Genomic DNA, 25603 nt, shown 5'->3' on the forward strand with positions numbered 1-25603 from the left:
GAATTACTATGCAGTCAGTAAGAAAGCTTTTAACAAGAGTTATAGAACTCAGAAACCACGTAAGAAATCAAAGCACACCACAAAAGTCGAAGTGAATCACAATTGTTCTAAAGCACTCTCTGTATGTCTGTGTATGAGAGATTATGCTATCAAACTTTTGCAAAAAGTTAAGGCATTTCATTAGCTTCATGTAAATAAGATTGCCCCATACAGTACACTAGGAAACCCTTTTAGGGAAAGACATGGCAATGCAACTGAAACTGGAAAACCAAATATAAACCTATATTTTATAAGTGAACTGCAAAAGGACATGGAGAAAAAATGATAGTTGTAAAGAAATAGTTGTTTGGGAGGGGTCAGAAATCGCGGTTGCAGCAGCTAGAAGTTGGTAATTGCTTCATGTAGATCTCATTCGTAGTTCATTTCCATTACACTGCACCACCTGAGTAAAGGTTAATGAGTGTTAGGAAGATGAATATTTGGTATTCAGAGTGTAAACATTTCGAGTATGAATAATGTTGGATGCTAACCGTATTCCTTCGGTGTTTTGCATTTGTAACATTCCTTCCTATTGGCATAGTTGTGTACTCCACATCCATATCTGACCAAAGTACCAAGTTGTTCATATCAGATGTGAAACTCATGTAGGATGATTAAATATTTTAAGGTCATAAACAGCTGCAAACTTGCAATTATGATTATTGTTGCTTTAGTATACTCATTTTAACTCTGCATTACATAATTCAATGCATTTTAAATTGATAGAGAAATAACTGTATGTTCTGCATTATAGATCAATGCAGATTGATAATAGGAAAACCATGAACTCACCTATTGCAAATCCAGTCACCACTTTTCCAACCAGGAGGAACTGTATTTTCGCTTGCATACCCTCCTGATGTCATCATGCCAGCACCATACCCGTAAAGATCTTGTTTTAATGCACCACATCTGAAGCAATTTGTTCTGCTAGCATAATTATGTGTTCCACAGTTCATGACATTGCAGTACCAATCCCCAGCCAAGACTTCTTCTCTGTTGATCCCATAGGATGCCATATCAGCCTCGCTGCCAAACTTGGGGAATCTGCAACGCTGGCATGAATCTCGTTTCTTAAAATTCAAATGCTGGCACAAACCACACATCCAATCTCCGCTGCTCATTTTTCTCTCTTTAATGAAGTACTGAAAAGAAGAAATTATACAATATTACAAATTTACACATATATTTTATGTAAACAGAGACATAAGCATGAACTATTTAATGAGAAGTGCATTTCACAATTCATATGCCTTATGAGTTAAGACAGATATTGTATTTTGCTATTAAAAATATAGTATTTATATCTTGTCAATTGATTCATGAAAAACTTGGTTTAATGGCTGACAGATGCTTGGACATAAAACTTCATTGTGCATCGTTTATTTGAAGGAGATTCAACAAAGTTTGAAACAATTCTTACAGTTTCTTATTATGGAGCGTCTGTACAAAGACAGCAAGCTTTAATGAAAAAGACTCACCTCAAGAACTTGAATAATGGCTCGGAAGCAGTTGACAGTATGACTGAAACTAGCTGAAGAGATATGTTAATGGAATTGATGATTTCGATGGAAGCTTGGAATGGTTTATATACTTGCTAAGGCCTCAAGGGTGGGGCTACAAGTGGAACCATTCATGTCATGTGAATTGTGGATTGACTACTTGGTATGAGATTCTAATGTTAAATTTTCTAAAAGTTTTAGATAAACCTTCATTTCTGTGCATCCTTCTCTTAGAGAGGTAGGGAGAAATTAAAGCTACAAGATGATTAAGTTGCATGCACCCAAGCACATATCTAAGTTTGTTCCAATAGTGCCCCTCTTTACATGATTCCCCAGGCATTATTTGAAAGTAGTTGAAGTATTATTCTCCTTTTTACTACATCCATTTGTGGAGGTGTTATGAGGGGCAAGTGTTATTTGAATGTGTGGAAATAGGGATATGTTACCCCCATTCTTGCTTACATGGATAGCCCCACTTATGTCCGGGTGACATGGAAGCTTACATGGATTCAGTGTAACCTGCATACAGACTTTTCGATTACTTGTTTTTTATTGTTTTGTGTTGACATAGTTCAAGTTGGAAGGCTAGTTTACAAAGAAAGGTTCTTGTTAGGAATCAGTTCTTCATTATGCACATCCATTGTCAAGTTCTATTCCTCTTATCGACTCTTTTTCTGGTATAATTAAAAAAACCATCTCAAGATTCATAATTAGTAGCTGTCTTTAGTTTTATTTTACTTTATGTTGGATGTGTAAACATCTGCTGTAAAATTCTTTGCTAAATCAAAGGAAGACTAACATTTGTATGGTTGATATGCTAGTTAACTTATTCCTTCAGAGTTTAAGTGGTTCCCCTTCAGAGTTGTCTTTTATTCGCATCCAGTTTTAAGTTATACTGGCTATTAAGCGTTAACCTGACAATTATAATCAAATTAGGCATGTTTACTTCCACTGTAACTTGCATAGGTGTACTTAAAATCACGACTGCTACACTATAATTATAGTATCTGATCACCACTCTGCAATATGGTGCATGCAATTCTACATTGATTAATTATAACTTGTGCAGCCTAAGCTTTATGCAGATGCTGATGGCTATGAGATTAACCCAAAGAGAAATTTTGTTTAGGATGATTGTCAACAAATGCATTCTGCAACTATAGAGGTACATATCATTCTTTTTTCTTCTGACTTTCAGAGGCTTTGTAATTTGTGTAGTAATTTAGTGTCATGATATTTTAATTAACGGGTTTTCTAATGTGTGCCCAAGGGCACACAATAAGCACTAACTCCCATGAGTTTGGTGCATTTTGATTGGTCCTCTAATCATAAATATTGATGGACCCCCCTGCATTTACAACAACTCCACCAATAAAAATACACCAAACTCATAAAATTTAGTGCTTATTGTGTGCCCTTGGACACATTAGAATGCTGATGTGCAATTATATCAGAACCCCAGGAAAGGAGTGTCGAAAACGTTTTGTGTGGACATTATACACATGGAATATCTTTGCTCCAAAGATATTAGCAAGCCAGTGGTCCATGTGTAGTATACTGTATGCTTAAACTTCAGAACAAAAATCCTATAGCCAATAGGACATGGCTTCAATCCTTTCCTCAGGTTATTGTCGGACCACAAACCAGCAATGAAGTCTGAATATTGCTCAAAGCTAGGTCTATGGTTTGCGGATAGGGTTCCCATTCGACTAGTAAGGAACTTGAGTTTAAGTTTTTATCTAAACAAGTCAATTTAATTAAATGAGCAGATTATCATGCTTGAGCCTGACCTTTGTTTACAAAGCTAAGCGAGATAGAACATTAGTGATTAGTATAGGTGAAGAAGTGCTATTTATATCCGTCCAAGTTTGAGTCGAGTTCAAAATCATAAAGTGATATCAATTCTATTTGAAATTGTTTTCTTGACAATTATCAGATTAACCTGAATAAATGAATCTTGAACTTTATAACATTGATCGCAAACAGCTTGATTGCAGAGGTCCCCTATGTACGAAACATAGTAATATTTCACCGAGAAAAACCAATAATTCTGAAGTCCTCATTAGGCAACAACTCACAACTCTCCTCAGAATATACTGAAAGCTGGAAGGGTTTAAAACGTCCATCGACCATTTGCTGGCTGGGCCGCTGAGGTCTGGCGCCACATTCTCTGACGTGTCAAGCATAGTGTGATCCACATAAGCATTTCTGTTGATCTAGGATTTGTAAATGAGGAATCCTAATCATCAATACTGATATTTTTGTAGATATATTCCCATTAGAAGAAAACCTTAGACAAAGCATTTCTCCAGGACTCTTTATTCTGGACATGTGACTATTCTTAATGGAGGATAATTCTAATCAATAATACTGAAGAGAATCCACATCCTGTCTGTGATGCGAAAAATAGACTCTTCTTTTGATCATGAATATTCTCTTTTCTGCAATGCCTATTATTAGTGTTTTTCTCTGTTAACATTACAACTTCCATTATCAAATTAACATTGCTGGACACATGATGTGTGAGCTTTTCATTACAATTTTTTGATGTAAATAGTTCTTTAAACTTTATTGTCAAGGAACCAGTTACTCTAAAATCTCGAGGTGACATGTCAAGGAATGTCAAGGAACCAGTTACTCTAAAATCTCAAGGTATTTATGCACTTCAAATCAGGAATCATTTACTATGCTCATTGTTCTTTTTCTGATATTTCATATACCAGTTAAGTTTGAGAGGATGAGAAGTGAAAATCAAAATCTTCACTCCTTTTAGCAGTAGAGGAATCTTTAACGCAGCTCTGCGCTCGTTCTTTTGTTTCAGTGATTGTTCTTCTTCTGCCTAATTTCATTTGACATCTCAGTACCTGGCATCTTTAAGGAACCGCAAAAGAATATATTTTACAATAGCACAAATTAGAGCATCTGAGAGGAGTTGGAGACATATTAGAGCAATGTGTGCCTGAAAATAATTGTAGCAATTAGGCCAGTCTGAAAATAAAAAATTTCTGAGATACATAGGAAGAGTAGAAAGAATCAGAACTAGATCACATAACATGGTTACAGAAAAAAATCCAGGATGCACCTCAGCTGAACTGGATAGCTTTGTTCATGAATTCTTCGTGTTTGAGTGAATTCTCATCCTGCTACAAAATTATACCTAAGCTATTAGAAACGGAGATTATTGCTCGATATAGGGAACCGTTTCCACCATTGTTAGACAAGGTTCTTTTTTCATGCATGGACTCACGGTGAAAACACTGCAACTACATTTTGCTGTATAACTTTTTTTTTATCGAGCCGCTATCCTTCGGATGCGCACTGAGTAAACCCCACGGTCTCACGCAATAGCATGCAAATCACGTGAACCAAGATAAACCGCACTTAAACTCTGGTTCTGGAGGCATAATCATAAATTCTCCTCCCGTAAGATTCAAACCTGTGATCAAGAGAATAATTATCCTCTCCTTAAACAACTGAGCCGACCTTTGCGGGCTTGCTGTATAACTTGCTACTTTGTAGAGCAACAAGTTACTAAAATAATTGAACTGCTATTAAAATTTAGAGTTGTTATCTAAAACTGAGAAAGTGACTATGTTCCATGTGATTAAATTACAATTCTTTTTATTGGATTTATATATTTATTGATTACTACTTCACTCGTGTTTTTGTTGCAGTTTTTATTTGATTAGTGGGATCCAACAAATTTGATTCTGATTATACAAACATTATTTGTTATTATGCTTGGTCTAGTACACAAACATTCAAACCTGGTCTTATTCATGTTTATACTAGTAGTACAAGGTAGTTATTTTTTTACATTGTCTTGCTAATTGCTACCATAACATTCTCGGTGAACTGTGTACATTCTCAGCTTCACTCTTCCATGTCAGAAACTGAGCTCTTCTCGAAGGAGTTTCGCCTTGCTGTCGCTAGAATGGTCTTGTCTGCAACTATGAAATATGCTGCACCAGCCACTGCAATGAAATAGACAACCCTACATTATTGCCAAAAGATGTAGAACAGGTCACTAACAGTAAAGATTGTCTTTATTTGCCTATCAACCTGTGGAGATGATGAGAGCCTGTGCAGTGTGGTTCAGGTAAGTTCTTGCCCAAGGCAGCATTCTAGCACTAGCTACCTGCATGTGTTTGAATGGAACTTGGTATTAGACTTTTGGTCTCTGACGTTGAAAACTGTTAAGTTACCAGTTCTCCTAAAACCGTAAGGTGTTAGGAAGCAGGCTTATCAGGATCATATCTCATATCATTAACATTCTTCAAAACATGTTTATCAGGATCATATCTCATATCATTTAACAAAAATCGATATAACTGCATGTTTAAATGAAACATGGTATTAGACTTTTGGTCTCCGGAGTTGAAAACTGTTAAGTTACCAGTTCTCCTAAAACCGTAAGTTTTAGGAAACAGACTTATCAGGATCATATCTCATATCATTAACATCCCCCGAAACAGGCTTATCATGATCATATCACATTTCATTAACAAAAGTCGATATGAAATTATAGTGTTTGCTTTAGGAACTAGCTAGAGCTCATTAGTGTAACCAATACAGATGACATACGGTGGGAATGGCGGTTGCAATGGTAGCAACAGCAGCAGCTTTTGCTCCAGCAACAACACCTTCTGGACATGCAAAGAAAGCAAACTTTTGTGATGCCATAACAAAACATAATGAACATTTGAAGCAAGGAAAGCAAATGTGAGCAATGCAAACATTACCATGAGAACAACGTTTCGCCATATCGTTAGTCATTGCAGTTGTTGTTGATTGATGATGGTTTGGATTGAGGAGTAATGAAGTTTTGGTTGGTTATTTATAGGCCAAAATAGTCAGTTTTTAGGTGAAACAGTCCCCAGATCTGGCCAAAATGTAGTTTGATGGTTTGAGAAATACTAACGTCTGAGGCACTTGTTTATTATATTTTCCAAGTGCTTGTTTTTACTTGTTGCTCTGTTTGATGAATATTTGTCTTCTTTCTACGTGCTGCAAGCCTGCAACACATTCATGTTGTTCATGCTTTTTATCGGGAATCTCACTTTATTTATCCACCAAAGTTTGTATTAAAGAAAATTGAATACTCCCTCCGTTCTCATTTCAATTATTTATATTTTTTAGAGAGTATTCGACACGTATTTTAAGGTGCATATAAAGTATAGTTCTGTAATTTTTTTTACAATTTTATTTTTCTAAATAAAAATTAAAACATTCAACTTTTATTCAGAAAGAGAAAATTATAAAAATAAGTTATATAACTATATTTTTTATGCACCTTAAAATACGTGCGGGACACTTTCTCAGAAATATAAATAATTGGATTTGGAAGGGACTGATGCAGTATTACACAAATATTATCCTGAATTAGTTATTTTTCCCCTTTGTTTTCCTAATTCAAAATAATTGTTCTTTTCACTACTAAAACACACTAACAACCCCATCTTGACTAAATTCGAAACTCTGTCTTTGACAAAATTCGAAACCCAACATTCCGTAAAATGAGCAACTTAGTGAGCGAGCCAAGGGCAAATACACTGGGTCGGGTAAAATAGTTATTAACTTATATTCCTTTCATCTTTTTCAATTATTATCATTTTTTTCAATTATTATCATTTTTAAAAAGTGTCTGACACATTATTTGAGATAAATAAAAAGCATAATTTTTATTACTTTCTAAATTTACTTTTTTTAAAATGAAAGTTTAAATTCTTTATTTTTATTTGAAAAAGAAAAAATATCAGAAAAAGTTATTCCCTCTGTCCCAACCATTTCTTTACACTTTCCTTTTTGAGATGTCTAATCCAATTTTTTACATTTCAAAACTTATAAAAAATAATAAATGGGTCCCACCACATTCCCGCTACTTTATATATTAAAAATTAATGGGTCTCGCTACTTCACTCACTTTTCTTTCTTTATTTGCACTATTTTATACATATTTCTTAACATGCGTGTCCAAATTAAATGTAAACAATTAATCGGGATGAAAAAAACATTAAATTATATTTTATATTTATTTTAAAATAAGTGCCGGACACTTTCTACCAACAATAACAATCGTAAAATACGGAGGGAGTAATTCATTGTTTTTGGATGAGGGGATGTTATCATTTTTCCATTATTCATAATCCATTGCATGTATCAGGGTCTCAACCTTATATATCCTTGCAACACGTGTCCCAGAGGATTCATAACAACTATTCATGACTGATCTCAGACGCAGCTCATGGTTTTGTTTAACCTTGGGTGGGGTAGGCAAAGCACTCAATTCTAGCCAGGGGTAATTGGGTGGGTAGCAGGGGTTGGTCCAACATATACTGATATTAAGATTGCTGTGTAACTTTGTCCCGTATATTCATCCGTCTCGTTCAATTCTTTATTATTGATAAAAAGTAAGAAATGCGTATAAAATGATGAAACAAGATAATTATTATTGTACAGTAAAACCTCGATAAATTAATAACCTCGTTAAATTAATATTTTTTTGTAACCCCGAGCCGGACCCTTTATGCTAAATTAATAATTCGCTAAATTTACAAGCTAATATTTTTTATTAATAAATATAAGTCCCGTATAATATATAAATTAATAATTGCATATTACATCAAAATTATAGATTTCTATGATGCATTTTTATAGTGAAAAAATGCCCAAAATACAATACTTTACAGTTCCAACTATCCAAAATGACTACTGGGTCCTCCCAAAAACTGACTGCGCATTCAGGACATGCGTATTCAAGTTTTTAAAAAATAACAAAGAATACGTATTACATATATACATACATGCGTATTTAAAAAAAAATTAAAGAGATACGCATTTCAAGAATGCGTATTTACTGAAAGACAAAAGTGAATACGCATTCCTGTAATGCGTATCCTTTGTTATTTTTTTAAAAAAGTGAATACGCATGTTTAGAATGCGTGTTCAACGGGTATTTTGGGCGGACACTCCCGCCTATTAGTATTTTGGGCATTTGCCCCCCAAATAGTGGGTATTTTGGTTTTTCACCATTTTATAATAAGTCTCAATTGTAACCTGTTTCTTTTTAAAATTGATGTCGCCTTCTACTCCGTCTTGAATCTTTCTTAATGCATTACGGAGCTCTGAACAAACTATGTTCATATTGCAGGAGAAAATTACGTAATGTAATTGTTGCTTTAAGGACAATTACGTAATGTAATTGTTGCTTTAAGGACATCTTTTCGTGAGACTGACTCCAACTGTATACTATCATCTTCATCAACTTCATGTTCTCTTTTATTTCCCAAGATACTGCTAATAATTCGTTCATCATCCAACAATTTACTTAAATTCATAAATATTTCTTAATGTTATTTTAAGTATTTAATAAATGAAAATAAATTATTATTATTATGATAATTGTATATGTTATAAAATTTTAAATAATATATCTCGATAAATTAATAAATTATTAATATATCGATAAATTAATAAATTATTAATTTATCGATATATTAATATTTTGATTAATTAATAATTTTCATGATCCCAAAGGTAATAATTTATCGAGGTTTTACCGTATAAAGTAGGTGTATTGGATGAAAGGAGTGAACATAATTAATTTTTATTTTATAAAATTTTACTATTTTTAGTAACTTTTGAAATGTAAAGAATTGATAGATATCCAGAAAAATGAAGTGTACATTAAAAAAGTAAATGGCACTGAGGAAATAAGTTTTATTATCGGTACATCACCAATATATGTAGATTTTGATAGTTTAGTAATCTATTGTTAACTATATAAAAAGTTTGTACCTCCGTCCCATTCGGAGATATACATACACTATTTACACGTATTTCAAGATATAAAACTTTAATTCAAAAAAAAATTAAAAATATTATGGAACTATACTTTAAACGAGTATTAAAAAGCTTGGTAAAAAGTAATGTATAGAATATAATGGGAAGGAGGGAGTATGTATTTCCCGAATTCACCCATGCTATATTGCTATGTACAAAGGCACGGTGACTAAAGTGGGATATTACCACTCAAAAGTTGTTTGACAATTGACAAGGTCTAATGAAATTGAAAGAACTATTGTACAAGTTAGCACTGTCAAGTAGAAGCAAGAGCAAAATTTGAAAGTTACAAGAAGAGTTCTACAGTAGACATTTTTTCAGATAACGCAAAAAACGAAGATCGTATCACATTCACATGCAACAGCTTGCAGGTGAGTAGGGTGAGTGGTTAGAAACGATTTTACGAAAAAATAATCCTACGTAATTTGGTGATTCCTTGTATTCTAAATTCGGTGCACACAGTACCTAGCAGCAGGTCAGCAACTAGGAAGACACTAATGTATTAAGCATCAATATAAGGGACCTCATCATAAATTATTACAAATGAGTATACACCGCCAAAGGTCTACCTGAGCCACACTTCACATCTTCACCTGAGAAAATCATCATATCTAAGATATTTAAACAATCCCGATAGAGTAAATAGTGAAGGTGGAAAATAAAGACTAGGGAGTCGCAAAAATAAATCGGTTCCATAACTTTGGCAAACTGTATACATAACTCGACATTTCATCATTTCAACCTTCTCCTGTTCTTAATACTAGATATCATTCTTTACGTCCATGCAGGATTACAACTGTGGCCCCTCTAGACTTAATTTCGAAGATAACCATGCAACGACATCATTTAACTCTTCTGGCAGTGTATAGTGTCCAAGTCTGCAATTCAAAAACATGAAGAAGCTTCATTTTTAATGCATCAAAAAAAGGAGAAAATCTTGGCCGGCTATAATTTACTCCTGGTAATTGACACAGTTATACAAATTACATACGCAGTGTACGGTTTGAACGTGCAATTCTGAAATCCACATGAACTTAGTTTCTGCGAGGACTTCTCACCAAAAGTAAAACGAACGACATCATCACCTGCATCAAGTTCAAAGACGTGATTCGAAAGTTTTACAATGAATCAGATCATATGCGAGAACCGAACTACATTAGATTAATGTATAGATTGCAGATTGCGGTATCAAACATAACCTTAAAGTACACCATCTATATCTTCTAGACAATTGAAAATCGCAACTTCACTCCATCAGGCAATCTGTTAAAAGCAGGCTTACCCCTACCTTTCTAATATTTAATCCAACATCACTACTAAGCATATATGAGAATATTATTAGGGATTTAAGAGTACTGATATGAATCCACCTACTAAAGAGTAAACAGGTGTAGGTTTAGCTCTTTGCATCCAGAAATCCGGTGCGTGGTGGAACAGAAAACAAAAATGCCTGATGATATTCAAAATTATGAAAGGTAAAGGAAGCCTAACTCCCAGCGGAATTGTAATTTATTACTTACCTAACCTTCCCTAGGTAGGTGAATGTTTCGGTAATGTATTAATTTTAGAAGTAATTTTTATCACATGTAAGTTCTAGTGTTCTACTTAAGTAATAATTACGCAAACTTTTCTACAAGTTTTTTCCTACTTCCTAGGGAGTATATGTTCATAAAGGTTCAACAAGAAGACGTGACATTGTTGAACCAAACAAGACCTTAACGTCAGAAATAAACATGAAGAAAAACTGAAATTATTATGATGGGTGATAAGTTAGATCACTGGAAAGAAGGTTACCAATATAACAATTAAATGTAATTATGCACTGTGATATGTTAGTTACCTTCGGACTTCATGCACAGAAACCCAATACCGATAATTAAGAAGTGATAAAAATTTCCATATAGGCCGCGTATCCATTAAAATTCATCAGCAAATCACCACATAAAAAGATTAAAGCAATACAAAATAATTTGAACCTTCATGTTCTTCAAAAAGTGATAATTCACCAAGTCTTTGTTCCATAAACATCTATCAGTGAGAGCAGATTATTATAGTGCACCCCATAGGTCACTATAGATTAATTGACTTCGGACTTCATGCAACAAGAAAGTCATTATAGATTAATTGACTTGCTTAAAGTTAGCCTCACCTAAGTTGCAACAAGAAAGTCTAACACTATTACTGATTACATATGATAATAATTTAATTACATGTTGGACTGGAGCATGAACTCCAGGGACCCAAGGGCGAAATTGTGGTAAAGGTAGTGGTAAAAGGCATATAATTGTTTTTACTTATCTCAATGAGGTCATGTTCAAAGTAGAAAAACTAACCTTTTAATTAAATTAAAACATAAAACGCACACACATATCACTTAACAGTTGAATGCAAGTTACTTGTGAGTTCAGTTCATTTTTCAATTCAACTGCCAAGAATTTTTATACATTGTGCAAATCATTCTCAAATACATGCCGTCCATACTGAGTGTTTAAGAGATGTTGGTGAATACCTCTACCATGACACAGCAAAATAGGCAAGGAGGTAGCGCGCTGTGCAGCCTCATCCCCTTCTACTTTGTTACTTAAGCTCCTACATTAGTATAGACAAGACACCAGGTAATGTGCATCATGGTTAATGCCAAAAATATAAGTTTACTATTTATTATATTCCCTGCAAATTTAATAGTTGATTAATTAAAGAATCCTTACTTCGAACAGGGCAGCCAGCCACTAAGTCCAACAACTACGCTTAGATTAGGAGGGTAAGGCTTCCCATTCCCAAATTTTCCATGTACGAAACAAGTGGCAGAGTAGAGGGCGGATGCTGCACCCATACTAAAGCCTCCAACGCCAAGTTTAACTGCGCAATAAAATAAAAAATTAGCGCGAAGCTGCTGTTGAATAATATAATTCTCTATCATGGATAAAGTAATTTAACTTGGGTCCATCTAAATTAAGATCTCACTCTCTATGATGCTAACACAATATTGGCACTATTACAACAAGTTAGGAATATATAAATTAGAATACACATGCACTGTCAAACATTTTAGACTTCCACTCAACCTCATAATAACAATAATATGGTTAGGAAACCCCATATTTGCACAGAAAGACGGACGTAATAAATTATCAACAGTGACAATATAATACTCCCTCCGTCCCACTGGATTCTTTACATTGGGGGACGGGGGATCGGCACGCATTTTAAGGCTCCTGTAAAGCATGGTTCCCTAAATAATTTTAAATATTTGTTTTCTTTTAAATAAAAAAATAATGTTTAAACTTTTATACAGAAAAAATAATCTAGAACTATACTTTAGAATAACCTTATAATGCGTGTCAAGTATCAGGAAAAAGTATGTAAAGAATTCAGTGGGACGGAGGAAGTAGCATTCTTGGATGTCGTGGTATAACTAAAACTGATTATTACATAATATATATATTGATGCATAAGTACACTAAATGAATACCTTTTTTTTACTAAATCACTAAATGAATACTTGAATCAAGTAACTCGTAAAAGAACTACATACTGTACATTCAGTTAATTTAAGCATAAGACCAATGACAGAAGAAATTTTTTAAGCTAGTTACTTACTGAAGTTGAGCAAAAGCATGTACCATTACATTTCTGGTAAAAATTCATCAGCTCCTGTTTTGAGTTATAATAGAAAACTTACTGCCCGGGGGTTCTGCAGACAACAAACTTGCTACATATGTTGCTGTAGCATCCAATCCTTCTAGATCTTCATTAGCATCTTCTGAGAGGTCACTCACGTCACACCCTAAACGTACAATATGTACAAAAGAGCAGACTTAAAAAAAATAAACAATAAAACATTGCACAGGAAACAGTATACATCCCTGCATAAAATCATTAGAAACTCATACAGTGATTTCGTATAGAATGCGGAGAAAGTTATACGATGAGTTCTTATAGAATGCTGGTAGTATATTAAGGTTATATATCTGCAATGATTTTTTATAGAATGCTGGTGATATATAAAGGTTATATAGCTGCAATGATTGCTTTACTAATTCCTTCATAGCCACATCAACTACTAAAAGCACTAATATCTTTTTAAATGACATATCAAGGACTTACTTTTTGCTAATTAGAATTTATGATCTTTAAAGTTACAGAGCATAACAGTTTAATTAAAAAAAGTGGTGAAAATGTGGTAGCCTTTTGTAACAACACAGAACTTGATTCAAGTCTAGACAAGCATAATAACTTTTTGGCCCAATAGCAACATTAGGCCATCTTGACTACCGAGCGCCAATCCAACATGTCATTGCCTTGGTATTCCTAAAATCAATGCCAAGACTGTATATACTGACAATTTTAAACCCTAATGTCCCCTTGTGGGGTAAAGGTGTTATGCTTTCAGTAACTAAATCTAGTCACTTATTCAAAATTGGGGATTAGAACAAAATGACCTACCAAAAAACAACAAAAGTAATTGACTTTGTTAAAGCAAAATATGGTAAATTTACAACAACGCAAAGGATTCACTTACAAGCGGTTGAAGGAAAACCACCAAATGAGGTAATCGGGTGGGAAGGAGCAGTTGGGCAGATCCACTTAATCTGCAGCACATATTATCAAGCAAGCACAGACTCTTAATCAAATAAACACAAAAAGTTGTTCTTATATAAGAACTATTATATGCAACAAAAAAGTGAGTAAATATACTATCCTTACATTTGGAAGAGGGATTGTTTCCAAGAGCTCAGCCCAGCTAGAAATAAAAGCAGCATTACTGACGGAAGATGAGAACAAACTATATACGGAGACTTAGCTTAATAACATTACCTCGAACCTTCATCGCCAAGGCCATGTAGCCAGACTATAGAAGCCTGATGTCTACCTTTCGGCTTCAACCACATGTGTTTTTCCAAACTCAAAAGCTCTTTTAGCATTCCTGGCACCTGTTATGCATTAATAACGGAACGACCATATATATATACCAGTCGAAGAAAAGGATAGATATACAAACTAAACATATGTATATCACAAACCCCTCTATGGTATCTGTCAGGCATAACCTAACAAGGAAATAATAAAGACACTGTAGTTCCACTAAGTCGTCGAGACTATGTTAGGCTTCTTGTAGGCATGCCCCTTAAACCAGGCAAACAGACAAAGAATTAAGAATACAATTACTATTTTTTTCTTTTTTAATTAAATCATAGATACCTAAGAAAACCTCTAAAAATTGTAATATCATAGTGTAATAAACTTTTTCATTTAATCTCCGCAAATTCAGATAGACAACAAACCGGAGGAACGTAATTAATCAAACTTAACTTGTTCCTTTAATTAAACCATAGACACCTAATTAAATCTCTAAAAAAACTAAAATTAACTTGTTCATTTTACCTCCACAAAATCGAGATCAACAACAAAGCAGCGGAAAGTAACTAATAAAATTAACTTGTTCTTTTAATTAAATCATAGAAACCTAATTAAATCTCTAAAAGACTAAAACTACTAAAATTAACTTGTTCATTTTATCTACGCAAAATCGAGATTAACAACAAACCGGACGAACGTAATTAAGCAAACTTAACTTGTTATTTTGATTAAATCATAGAAACTTAAGTAAATCGCTAAAAATACTAAAATTAATTTGTTCACATAATCTACTCCAAATCGAGATTAGAATTAGAATTAACTTGTCCTTTTAATTAAATCATATAAACCTAACTAGTTCTAAAAGACTATTAACTAGTTCACATAATCTACGCAAAATCGAGAAAAACAACAAACCGCGGAACGCAAACTAACCGGAACCAGTAGAAGATCCACTCATAATTATACTAGTGGAGACACCGCAAGCTGCAATGATCAAGAACACCGCCTGAAAATCAAACCTTCAGCTCACTTAAATCAATCTCTACATATAATCTAACTGTAAGTAATCACGTACGATTATAATCACAACATTAAAATAACTGAGAAATGTTTATCAAATGAACTTAGTGACTAATTATAAAAAGAAAATAGCAATTTAAAAAGAAAATAAAATAAAAATCAATTAGGAAATTGGGGGATTAGGGTTTGAAGAGTACTTACAGACAAGTGATGTCCGAAACGCCGATCGTCCACTTCTCTACCTAGGAAAACGAACCGATAAACTAAAAATCGGAAAAAGTTATATTTATAAAAAATGGTCAAACAATTGGAAAAATTATCAAAAATTGGGTTAATTAGTCAAAAATCGGTCTCAGTCGTAATAAAATAAAAATATATAGAAAATAAAAATTTGTAAAAAAAATTAAAAAAATAATATTCTCTTATACATGATGAATATTTAAATAGTTTAATTATGAACTTTCTTAATTTTTCATGAACTCAATTCACAAGTTGGTTTTTAAAAATATATTTAATTTAATTATATCACATATTTTAAATTTATTTTGTGATATATATATATAATAATTGTATATGTATAATAAAAATAATAAAATAAGTACATAATACTAAATTTTTCCGATTAATTCATAATTACCCGATTAATCACTATAATTCTCCTCTACCGACTAAGTTTGATTCCCTCATTTCATAATAGTGTGTTTTACACATTCACATATATTTTTAATATTTTAATTACATTTAATATCTTAAATTTATGGATTTTTACAAAAAAAACCTTTTATATAATTTAATGTTCAAGATTCGATTTGACAGCTCTTGTGTTTTGTGACTCAATCTGCCTTAATAAAATGTCTACGTACCTTGTTGTATATCAAGGATCAAGTCAAAAAACGTTATTCTGATTTGTGGGGTGAGACCTCTTATATAGGTAAAGCGTGAGATGCCTTTGAATTAGGCTAGAGTTATGAGACTTGGTGGACAAGTCTCAGAATTAGAGTGGACTTTGGAGTCCTAGAAAGTAGGAAACTGATTCCTTATCTATGAGATTTCTTGGAGGTCAATCTCCAAGGAATTGTGTCTCTATTTGAACTCTACTTTATAAGCTGATTTATCCCACATTAATCAATTATGAAATTAATTAATATTCAGGGTTTTGAGTCTTTTATAATGGGCTTAATTGTCAGCCCAATTCGGGTATAATTAATACGATATTAATTACACAATCAGAGTTTATTTTACTTCACATCATTTGCCCCCCAACTTCCGGGAAATCGTAAAAAGATTTCGAGGAAGTTAAGTTCTTTTAATCCCTTACACGGTATCGTTTTTCTGCGTAAAGTGTGGAGTGATCTACACATTTACAACGATTTGCTTTATATGTGGCTCCAGGGTATTTTTTGAAAGTCCCTATTATTTTCCTTACCTTACTCTTATTTTGTAGGAGTTTTCTAGTATTTTTCTTATTTTCTGGAATTTTTACTTATTTTTCTGGAATTTTTCCTTATTTTCTGGATTTTTTCGACCAAAAATCACATTAAATCGACCAGGATTCCTGATCGAAATCGACCAGGTTTCTGGTTGAACTTTCCTTAAATCTGTCATCCTAGTCGATTGCGAAATCGACCAGGATTCTTGATCGAAATCGACCAGGATCCTGGTCGATTTATCTTCACTTTTGACATTGTGGTCTAAAATAAAGTCGATATGGATTCCTGATCGATTCGGCCATGATTCTGATCGACTTATGTTTATTTTAGACACTGAGGTTTGGCTGAATTTCGATCAGGATTCCTGATCGATTCGATCAGGATTCTAATCGACTTATACTCATTTTTGACACTAAGGTCTAACAAAATTTCGATCAGGATTCCTGATCGATTCGATCAGGATTCTGATCGACTTACACTCATTTTTGACACTGAGGTCTAACAGAATTTCGATCAGGATTCCTGATCGATTCGATCAGGATTCTGATCGACTTACACTCATTTTTGACACTGAGGTCTAATGGGATTTCGATTAGGACACCTGATCGATTCGAACAGGATTCTGATCGACTTATTTCATTTTTCACCACCCTAGTCGAGTGAATATTCGATCAAAGTCACTTTTTAATCGATCAGGATTCTGGTCGGTTCTGGACCTTTCAAATTCCCTTCAACCTTCTAGATTGTCCCAGAAACGTCTTTTTAGTGGGCTTTCCTTTATTGGGCCACATTTCAATGGGCTTTTATCGATTCAATTCCCTTGACTCTGCTATATAAGTGTGGTGAGAGGTAGAGCTCCTCATTTTATTTCTCACTCACAAATTTCTCTCAAGTTCCTCTCTAAAGAAGGCGATTTTTGGCGTTATCTGCAACCGTAGCTCCACCACCTTCAACCATTTCATTTCGGCCTTCTTTATTCATTACAGAAATACTCAATTACTTATGGAATCTGATTACCTAATCCGTATCAGATTCACTTGACTTTCTTATGATACTATATACATATTGCGGACTTGTTGAGCAATCATGACTCGCTCTTGTTGTTACTCACTTAATCTTTCAGTAAAATCCGAGAATGATCAAGCTTAGTTTAACTATAAATTATTAATGTTGATCCATTAACTGGTAAAAGATATATAGTGTATTACATTATAGTATTTATCAAAACTAACCATTGAAAGATAAATGTGTAGCCTTTATCCACATCTGTTATCATATTCCCCAGGTTTAAACATATAATAATTTATGAAAAAAATAGAAACTCTCCTAGATCATTTGAAGTGTGTTAACAAAAGTATAGCTGGATAGTGACTTATGTGTTGTTTGTTTGTCCATTTTGTGTCCCTGCTTGTTATTTTGTAAACTAAATTATCTTTTGTGACTTTGACAGGGTCATCAAAGCAATATTATATTTAATGTTGGATACGCAACAAATAAGAGGAAAATAAGGAAAAGCTACCTACATCAGCAGAAAACAGATAAACTTTGACAGGGTCATCAAAGCAATATTATATTTAATGTTGGATACGCAACAAATAAGAGGAAAATAAGGAAAAGCTACTTACATCAGCATAAAACAGATAATACTGGAAAAAAGAGTGACGATGATCGAGACTTGTCTGATGAACCTGTTGAGTAGCATTTATGACACTTTATAATGCTCTATAAAGGCTTGAATTGATATTTTGTACTCAAGTTATTTGTGTTTTTAATGTGTTTTGTAGTATTTTTGCATTTCAGGCATATACTGAGGAATCAGGTGAATTAGCATTGTTTGATGCTAATATGGTGTTAGGATGGTGTCTAAAGAATAAAGCTCCGAAAGCCAACTCGATTGCGGCAGGAATTAAAGAGATTCAGAAGTTTTTGCAGAAGCACGGCGCGCCCGCGCTGGTCTAGCGCGCGGACGCGCCCATTGGTCAGAAAGCTAGCGCGCCCGCGCTGATGAAGCGCGCGGCCGCGCCAGGTCGGGATTTTAAAATCCTGATTCTAATTGATTTACAATTAGGAGGACTTCTATCTTGCTTAGGCTGTTATATAAGCATAAATTTAGGTCGTTTTTAAGAGGATATCAAGACAAAGCGCAAGGAGAGCCGTAAGAAGACCGTTCTTAGCACGATTCAACGAAGGCGAAGAAGATCTTGTTTTTACTTGTGAATCTTTGTTTTAAGTTGTAACTTGGATGCTAGTTTTCTTACTTGTGAACCTTACTCTTATTTTGTACTTGGTTTTATTTATTCGTATTAAAGACAACGTTTGTTATATCATGCTTTCATCGGAACCCACGTTGATGATGAGTCCGATTATGGGCTAATCGTTATCGTGGGGTTCTAGCGGATTTATTTATGGATTTCTTTAGTTAATTTGTTTTATGCCTTAGTATGTGGTGATTGTTGTTGGATTTAAAACGCAGCGGGGCATGGCAAAACACTTTTACACATACAAAATCCAAATAAAAGCAAATAAATCCTGAATAAAAATTCGAGGGATCGAATCTAACCTTTTAAAATAATTCGGAGACAACGATCAGAGATCCTTAGCAGTTGTTCCTCAAGTGTGAAGCACTCCACCGGTATCCACCAAGAAAACGATGTTAAGGAGGAGGAAGGAGGTGGAGAGAATTGGGTTTTCCAAACTTTTTGGGTTTTGTGTGGGTTAGAATAAAAATAGGGTCTATAATAGTGTATTTATAGGTAAAATTTTCATCTGAAATTTTCCCATAAATATTATTATTATTATCCCATTTATTATTCTCATTAATAATTAAAACACCTTTTAATCATTAATCCTTTTTCTAAACACTTTAGAAATAATTCTCTCTCTTGATTTAATTTCCAAAAATTAAATCCTTAATTAATAATATTAAGAACTTTTCTTAATTAATTTATAATCAATTAAATCTCATTTAATCAATTATTAAATTTGCCAATTAATTATTTATTTCATAAATAAATAATTATTAGCCATTATTAATTAATTACTCCACCATAAAATCATTCTCTTTTTATGGTGTGACCCTGTAGGTTCAATATTAAGCCGGTAGTAGAAATAAATAATAATAAAACTATTTTATCATTATTTATATAAATTCTCTAATTTATTAAATATGATTAATTAATTAATCACATTTATTCTACATCGTGAGTGATGCTTCTCAACATATCGCGACTATCCGGATAATATGAATTCACTGCTTAGAATACCAAGAACCTGTCAGTGAATAGTTACCGTATAATAAACTCCTTCTACCCTACAATGTTCCGATTAAATACAAGGCATGGATCTCGTGTCAAGCCTATCTAATTCAATCACTTGCTTACCATTTACTATGCGTAGTTCTATGCAAATTAGAAACTCCTTTCTAATTTCATTCACTCTGGCCAGAGATTTTTGAACTAGCATAAGTGGATCAGCCTTGAACATTCGCTTCCTTCACTGGAAGGGGTAGATCCTTTATTGATCATACACTATCTTCGTGTACAAATTCCTATACCGAGAAGAGCCCTAATAATTGTCCCTGGAGACTAAGAACTAAACCAAAGCATAGTTCAGTGTACACAAGATGACTATGATGACCTCAAGTCTAAGGATACTTGTACAACTATCACTATGTGAACAACTGCTGACACGTGAGTGAACTCCATCAGTTGTTCAGCTGTGCGAGTCATGTTCAGTGAACTTATTCTATAATAAGCACCTACATACTAGCTATAATGTCACCACACAAATGTCTATGAGAACAGACATCCTTCATAATGAAGCAAGCATAGTATGTACCGATCTTTGCGGATTATTAATTACCAGTTAGTTTCCTATGACCAGGAACTATTTAAGTTTAGAGTTATCATCTTTTTAGGTCTCACTATTATGATCTCATCATAATCCATAAAAAGCTTTACTCTAAACTATGATATATCTTATTTAAACACTTAAATAGATAAAGCCCGTAATAAAAACAAAACAAGTCATTTATTAATATCAATAAAATCAAAACAGATTACATAAAAGTTATTCCTAAATCCTTATACATGATTGGACTTAGGACATATTCCTTTCAATCTCCCACTTGTACTAAAGCCAATCACTCTGGAATCTAATACCCATCTAGTCTTTATGACGATCAAAGTGACTTTCAGAAAGTAGCTTTGTGAGTGGGTCTGCTATGTTGTTATGTGTGTCAACTCTATTTCAATACAATACAAGAAATGTTATCGCGCTCCCACTAACCCTTTTGTAGACGCATGGTTCATCTTCGTTTTTGATAAAATCAAACTCTTTGATTGTCTCATCAAAACGAATGTTCCATCTTTCGAGAAGCTTGCTTTAAACCACATATGGTTCGCAGTAGCTTACACACTAGGTTTTCATTTCTCTTGGAAAGAAAACCATCTGGCTAATTGCCAGATCTCATAGTTGTAGTAAGTAGCAATCGCAAGCAAAATCCGAACTGATTTTAACAGGGCTACAGGTAAAAGGCTTCATCAAAGTCAATCCATTGCCTTTGTTTGAATTCTTTTGCCAAAAGCCTGGCCTTAAAGGTCTCCACCTGGCCATCTGCTATAATCTATCTTTTGTATACCGTATACATAGATTCCATTCTGGATTTCATGGCACTATGCCATTTCTCTGAGTCAACACTACTCATAGCCTCATTATAGGTCACAGGGTCGTCATCATTAATGATCGACAACTCATTGTCATTCTCAATGACAAGGCCATATTACCTCTCAGGTTGGCGAGACACTCTCCCTGATCTATGAATGGGCTGTTCCACAAAAGGTTGTTCAGTCAGAACAGGTGTTTCCATTTGATCCGTAGTAGTTTGTGCTTCTTGAACTTCATCAATATTCCAGCTTATCTGGGTCAACTTACTTGACATAAGCTGGACATCCCCAAATCTTAACGTGTTTAAGACTCGGTTTCCTTTCTTTCCATATCTCATACAGAGTTTGAGGAACAGATTTGGAAGGCACCTTATTCAGTAAATATGCTGAGGTTTCCAATGCATAACCCCATAGGAATACTGGAAGATTTGCATAGCTCATCATGGACCGAACTATGTCTAACAAAGTTCGATTTCTCCTTTCAGATACCAATTTGGAGGAGTCCACTGGGAGACTATACCATTTACTTTGAGATAATCTAGAAACACTCCATTAAAGTATTCACCACCTCGATCTAATCGAAGAATTATAATACTATGTTTGGTTTGTTTCTCCACTTCATACTTATACTCTTTGAACCTTTCAAAGGCCTCAGACTTGTGTTTCATCAAACACATATCTGAATCCAGATCTATCATCTATGAAAGTAATGAAGTATGAAAATCCACCCATGGCTTGCATAGACATTGGTCCACATACATCTGTGTGTACCATTCCTAGCAAATTTGTAGTCCTCTCTCCATGTCTACTAAATGGAGACTGCAATGCCACTATAAAGTGAGATTTTCATCATCCCTTTTCTTTTATTAGTTTGTTCAATCTGAAGTAAATTATGTCACATAAATACAGACCATTATTTAAAGCACCACGTCCATAAAGAATATTATTTCTAAGAATAGAACATTCATTATTCTCAATAATAAATGAAAATCCAGCCAAGTCTAACATGGAATAATATTCCTCACAATCGAGGGAACAAAATAACAATTATTTAAAATAATAGTCTTGCCCGTAGCCATATGTAAATGAAATGATTCTACATCTTCAGCAGCAACTCTTGCTCCATTTCCCATCAGTAGAATCACCTCATCTTCCTCAAGAGTCCTACTTCTCCTTGGTCCCTGCAACAAATTGCAGATTTGAGAACCACAGGCGGTATCAAATACCCAAGTAGAAATTTGATTTAATGACATATTCACTTCTATCATGAACATACCTGAATCAGAAGCGGCAGTCTCACTACCCTTCTTCTTCTTCAATTCTGCAAGGTAAACCTTGCAGTTCCTCTTCCAGTGCCCCACCTTGTTACAGTGAAAGCAAACAACTTTGCTCTTGGGGTCTTCAGCTTTTGGTGGAACCGGCTTTTCTTCACCTACTTTCTTCTTCTTGGAAGAGTTCCTCTTCCATTTCTTAGGATTGGAACCTTCACCAATTAGAAGAACAGAACTCTTCTTAGGGGGGAAATTCGATTCCGCAGTCTTCAACATGTTGTGGAGTTCAGGCAGGCTGACATCCAACTTATTCATGTGAAAGTTCACAACAAACTGCGAGAACGAACTCGGAAGCGATTGCAAGACCAGGTCTTGGCTCAGCTCCCCATCCATGACAAAACCAAGTTGTCCAAGACGTTCAATCAAATTGATCATCTTAAGTACATGGTCATTCACAGATGATCCCTCAGACATCCTACAACCGAACAGCTCCTTCGATATCTCATATCGAGCTGTCCTCCCCGCCACATCATACAACTCTTGTAGATGCATGAGGATAGTGTGAGCAACCATATGCTCATGTTGCTTCTGTAGCTCAATGTTCATGGAAGCTAGCATGATGCATTGAGCAACATTTGCATCATCTATCCACTAACGATACACAACGTGTTCATCATTATGTGCATCACTAGCAGGTTCAGTAGGCTTAGGTGAGTCAATCACGTATTCCAGCTTCTCAATCCTGAGAACAATTCTCAAGTTTCGAAGCCAGTCAGCATAATTAGGACCAGTCAATTTATGAGCATCTAGTATGCTCCTGAGTGATAGTGCAGAAGACATAACGTACAAAGTAAATCTGTAAATGATAAACACATAACAACACTTAGCAAATATTTGATTTCATTTCAAAACACTATATGAATCGGGTCTTTATTCATAAGTGGCTCCCACTAGTTTTCCTAATTTATTCAACCCTCTACGAGAAAAATTAAGCATTCATAATGCTAGTGGGAATAGGGATCCTACATTCCATTACACAACCCCGGCTGTGGCACGAAACGCCATGTAATGTTCAATAGGCAGACAACTCTTGTCAATTACATCTTATGTTATTCCCTAATCAAACTTTAGCCTCTTGAATAATTGAGTCACGGCTGTAGCACGACAAACTCAATATTCTAAGTCAAGTCTAACCCAACATTCCGTACAATTGAATCAGTCCCCAAAGGCCCACGGCTGTGGCACGTAACGACCTTTAGATTCTTATTCAATGTACACATCTCTATGTAATAGACAAGTATTTCTTATTTCGAAATCAAAGCCCTCGGCTGTGGCACGAAACGACAATGATTCAAAAATAAGAACTACTTTCTATCATGTTGGAAGGCTATGACCGACACAAGCCCGTTGTGTCATTGGCCAATTACTACTTGATATTATTTAATTTTAGAGGGATTATATTACGTTACAATCATAATCATATTATAAAGAGATTCTTCCTTTTAAATTAAATATTTCAAATCAATAATCAATAATCAGACGATTCCCAGATCGGGTGGAGCATTGTCAAGAGGCGTCACTTAATAACCCTTTCTTACAGATAGAAATCTGTTGTTGACAGAATCATCCTTTCTCTCATATCGAAAATTCATATTCAATTACGTGTTTCACAAACACAAGAATCTCATGATTGTATTCATAATATTATTTTTAAGATTATGAAACAATTTCACTATACTAGGTTGTCTAACAAACGCCTTATGTTCATTTAAGTTCACCTAAATCTATCATCGCATGATAAACTAAGCATATATCACATATATCAACATGAATAAATATCAAGGTAGGCATGTTATATCATCTAGCACATTAGTCTAAGCATTATACATCTCTATGTATCACATGAAGCATTTAAAAGCAATAAAAAACAGTCAAAAACAGCTTTAAAACACTTCATGGAAATATAAACAGTTCAAAACTTTTATATAAACTAAAATTGATCACTCCATTAGATCCGTCTCGGAAAAATGAATCCAACGGTATATTGCACGTCCAAAACGGAGTTACGAAACTCCCAGAAAATCAATTTTAATATCAACAGACGGGCTGTAACGCATTACAGGAACGCGTTACAAGCCCTGTAACACATTCTGGTGATGCGTTACACCCCTTTTAAGCCATTAAAGGGTGTAACGCATTCCGTTAATGCGCCACAAGTGTGTAACGCATTCCCGGAATGCGTTACACCCCTATTTTTTTTTTATTTATTCTGCAGCAGCCGCCGTACTGTTCCTTGTCTCTTTCTCCGTGCAGCAGCAGTCGGACAATAGCAGACCACAACAGATGTATATCACAAGATTCACAACAGCAGATAATGTATATATACAACATATTATATATATATATATCTATAATTATTTAATTACGAATTTTAATTGAAATAACTTCAAAAATTCATAATAAAAAATCTATACATCATAAAATTATGAAAAAAATATCCAGACGATCTACAACAATTGTAGAACCCAGATCAACATTCAAAATTATTCTGAGAAATGATTTCTCATCAGACAAAATTAATCCATGATATAACTTGTAAAAATCATAACTAATTCATACAAGCACATAAAATTCTGAAATTTTTACCACAGATCTATATGCATACAACATATGCTCTGATGCCATTGTTGGATTTAAAATGCAGCGAGGCATGGCAAAACACTTTTACACATACAAAATCCAAATAAAAATATATAAATCGTGAATAAAAATTCGAGGGATCGAATCTAACCTTTTAAAATAATTCGAAGACAACGATCAGAGATCCTTAGCAGTTGCTCCTCAAGTGTGAAGCACTCCACCGGTATCCACCAAGAAAACGATGTTAAGGAGGAGGAAGGAGGTGGAGAGAATTGGGTTTTCCAAACTTTTTGGGTTTTGTGTGGGTTAGAATAAAAATAGGGTCTATAATAGTG

General features: G+C 34.2%; 2 protein-coding genes and 1 pseudogene across 3 annotated transcripts; all 3 read right to left on the reverse strand.

Moving 5' to 3' along the window:
- Nucleotides 1-155: 155 nt before the first annotated feature.
- Nucleotides 156-1774, reverse strand: LOC141711164 (RNA-binding protein involved in heterochromatin assembly dri1-like). 2 transcript variants are annotated; one of them, XM_074513588.1, is made up of 4 exons: nt 1521-1765; nt 832-1184; nt 531-601; nt 156-442 (listed from the first exon to the last, which is right to left on the reverse strand). In XM_074513588.1, the coding sequence occupies exons 2-4, from the start codon at nt 1161-1163 to the stop codon at nt 429-431; spliced, it is 417 nt and encodes a 138-aa protein (XP_074369689.1). In that variant the 5' UTR covers nt 1164-1184; nt 1521-1765; the 3' UTR covers nt 156-428. The 2 variants fall into 2 exon arrangements, with proteins under 2 accessions (XP_074369689.1, XP_074369690.1); XM_074513589.1 differs by lacking the exon at nt 156-442 and having other exon boundaries at nt 526-601; nt 1521-1774.
- A 3456-nt stretch (nt 1775-5230) lies between these two features.
- On the reverse strand, nt 5231-6439 carry LOC141711165 (early nodulin-93-like). Its single transcript, XM_074513590.1, has 4 exons — nt 6284-6439; nt 6126-6187; nt 5604-5679; nt 5231-5515 (listed from the first exon to the last, which is right to left on the reverse strand). Exons 1-4 carry the CDS (start codon nt 6315-6317, stop codon nt 5415-5417), a joined length of 273 nt encoding a protein of 90 aa, XP_074369691.1. The 5' UTR covers nt 6318-6439; the 3' UTR covers nt 5231-5414.
- A 3358-nt stretch (nt 6440-9797) lies between these two features.
- Nucleotides 9798-15553, reverse strand: LOC141713663 (uncharacterized; annotated as a pseudogene).
- Between the last annotated feature and the right edge of the window lie 10050 nt (nt 15554-25603).

The sequence above is a fragment of the Apium graveolens genome, chromosome 3 (genome assembly GCF_009905375.1).
Source record: "Apium graveolens cultivar Ventura chromosome 3, ASM990537v1, whole genome shotgun sequence".
Classification (NCBI taxonomy): domain Eukaryota; kingdom Viridiplantae; phylum Streptophyta; class Magnoliopsida; order Apiales; family Apiaceae; genus Apium; species Apium graveolens.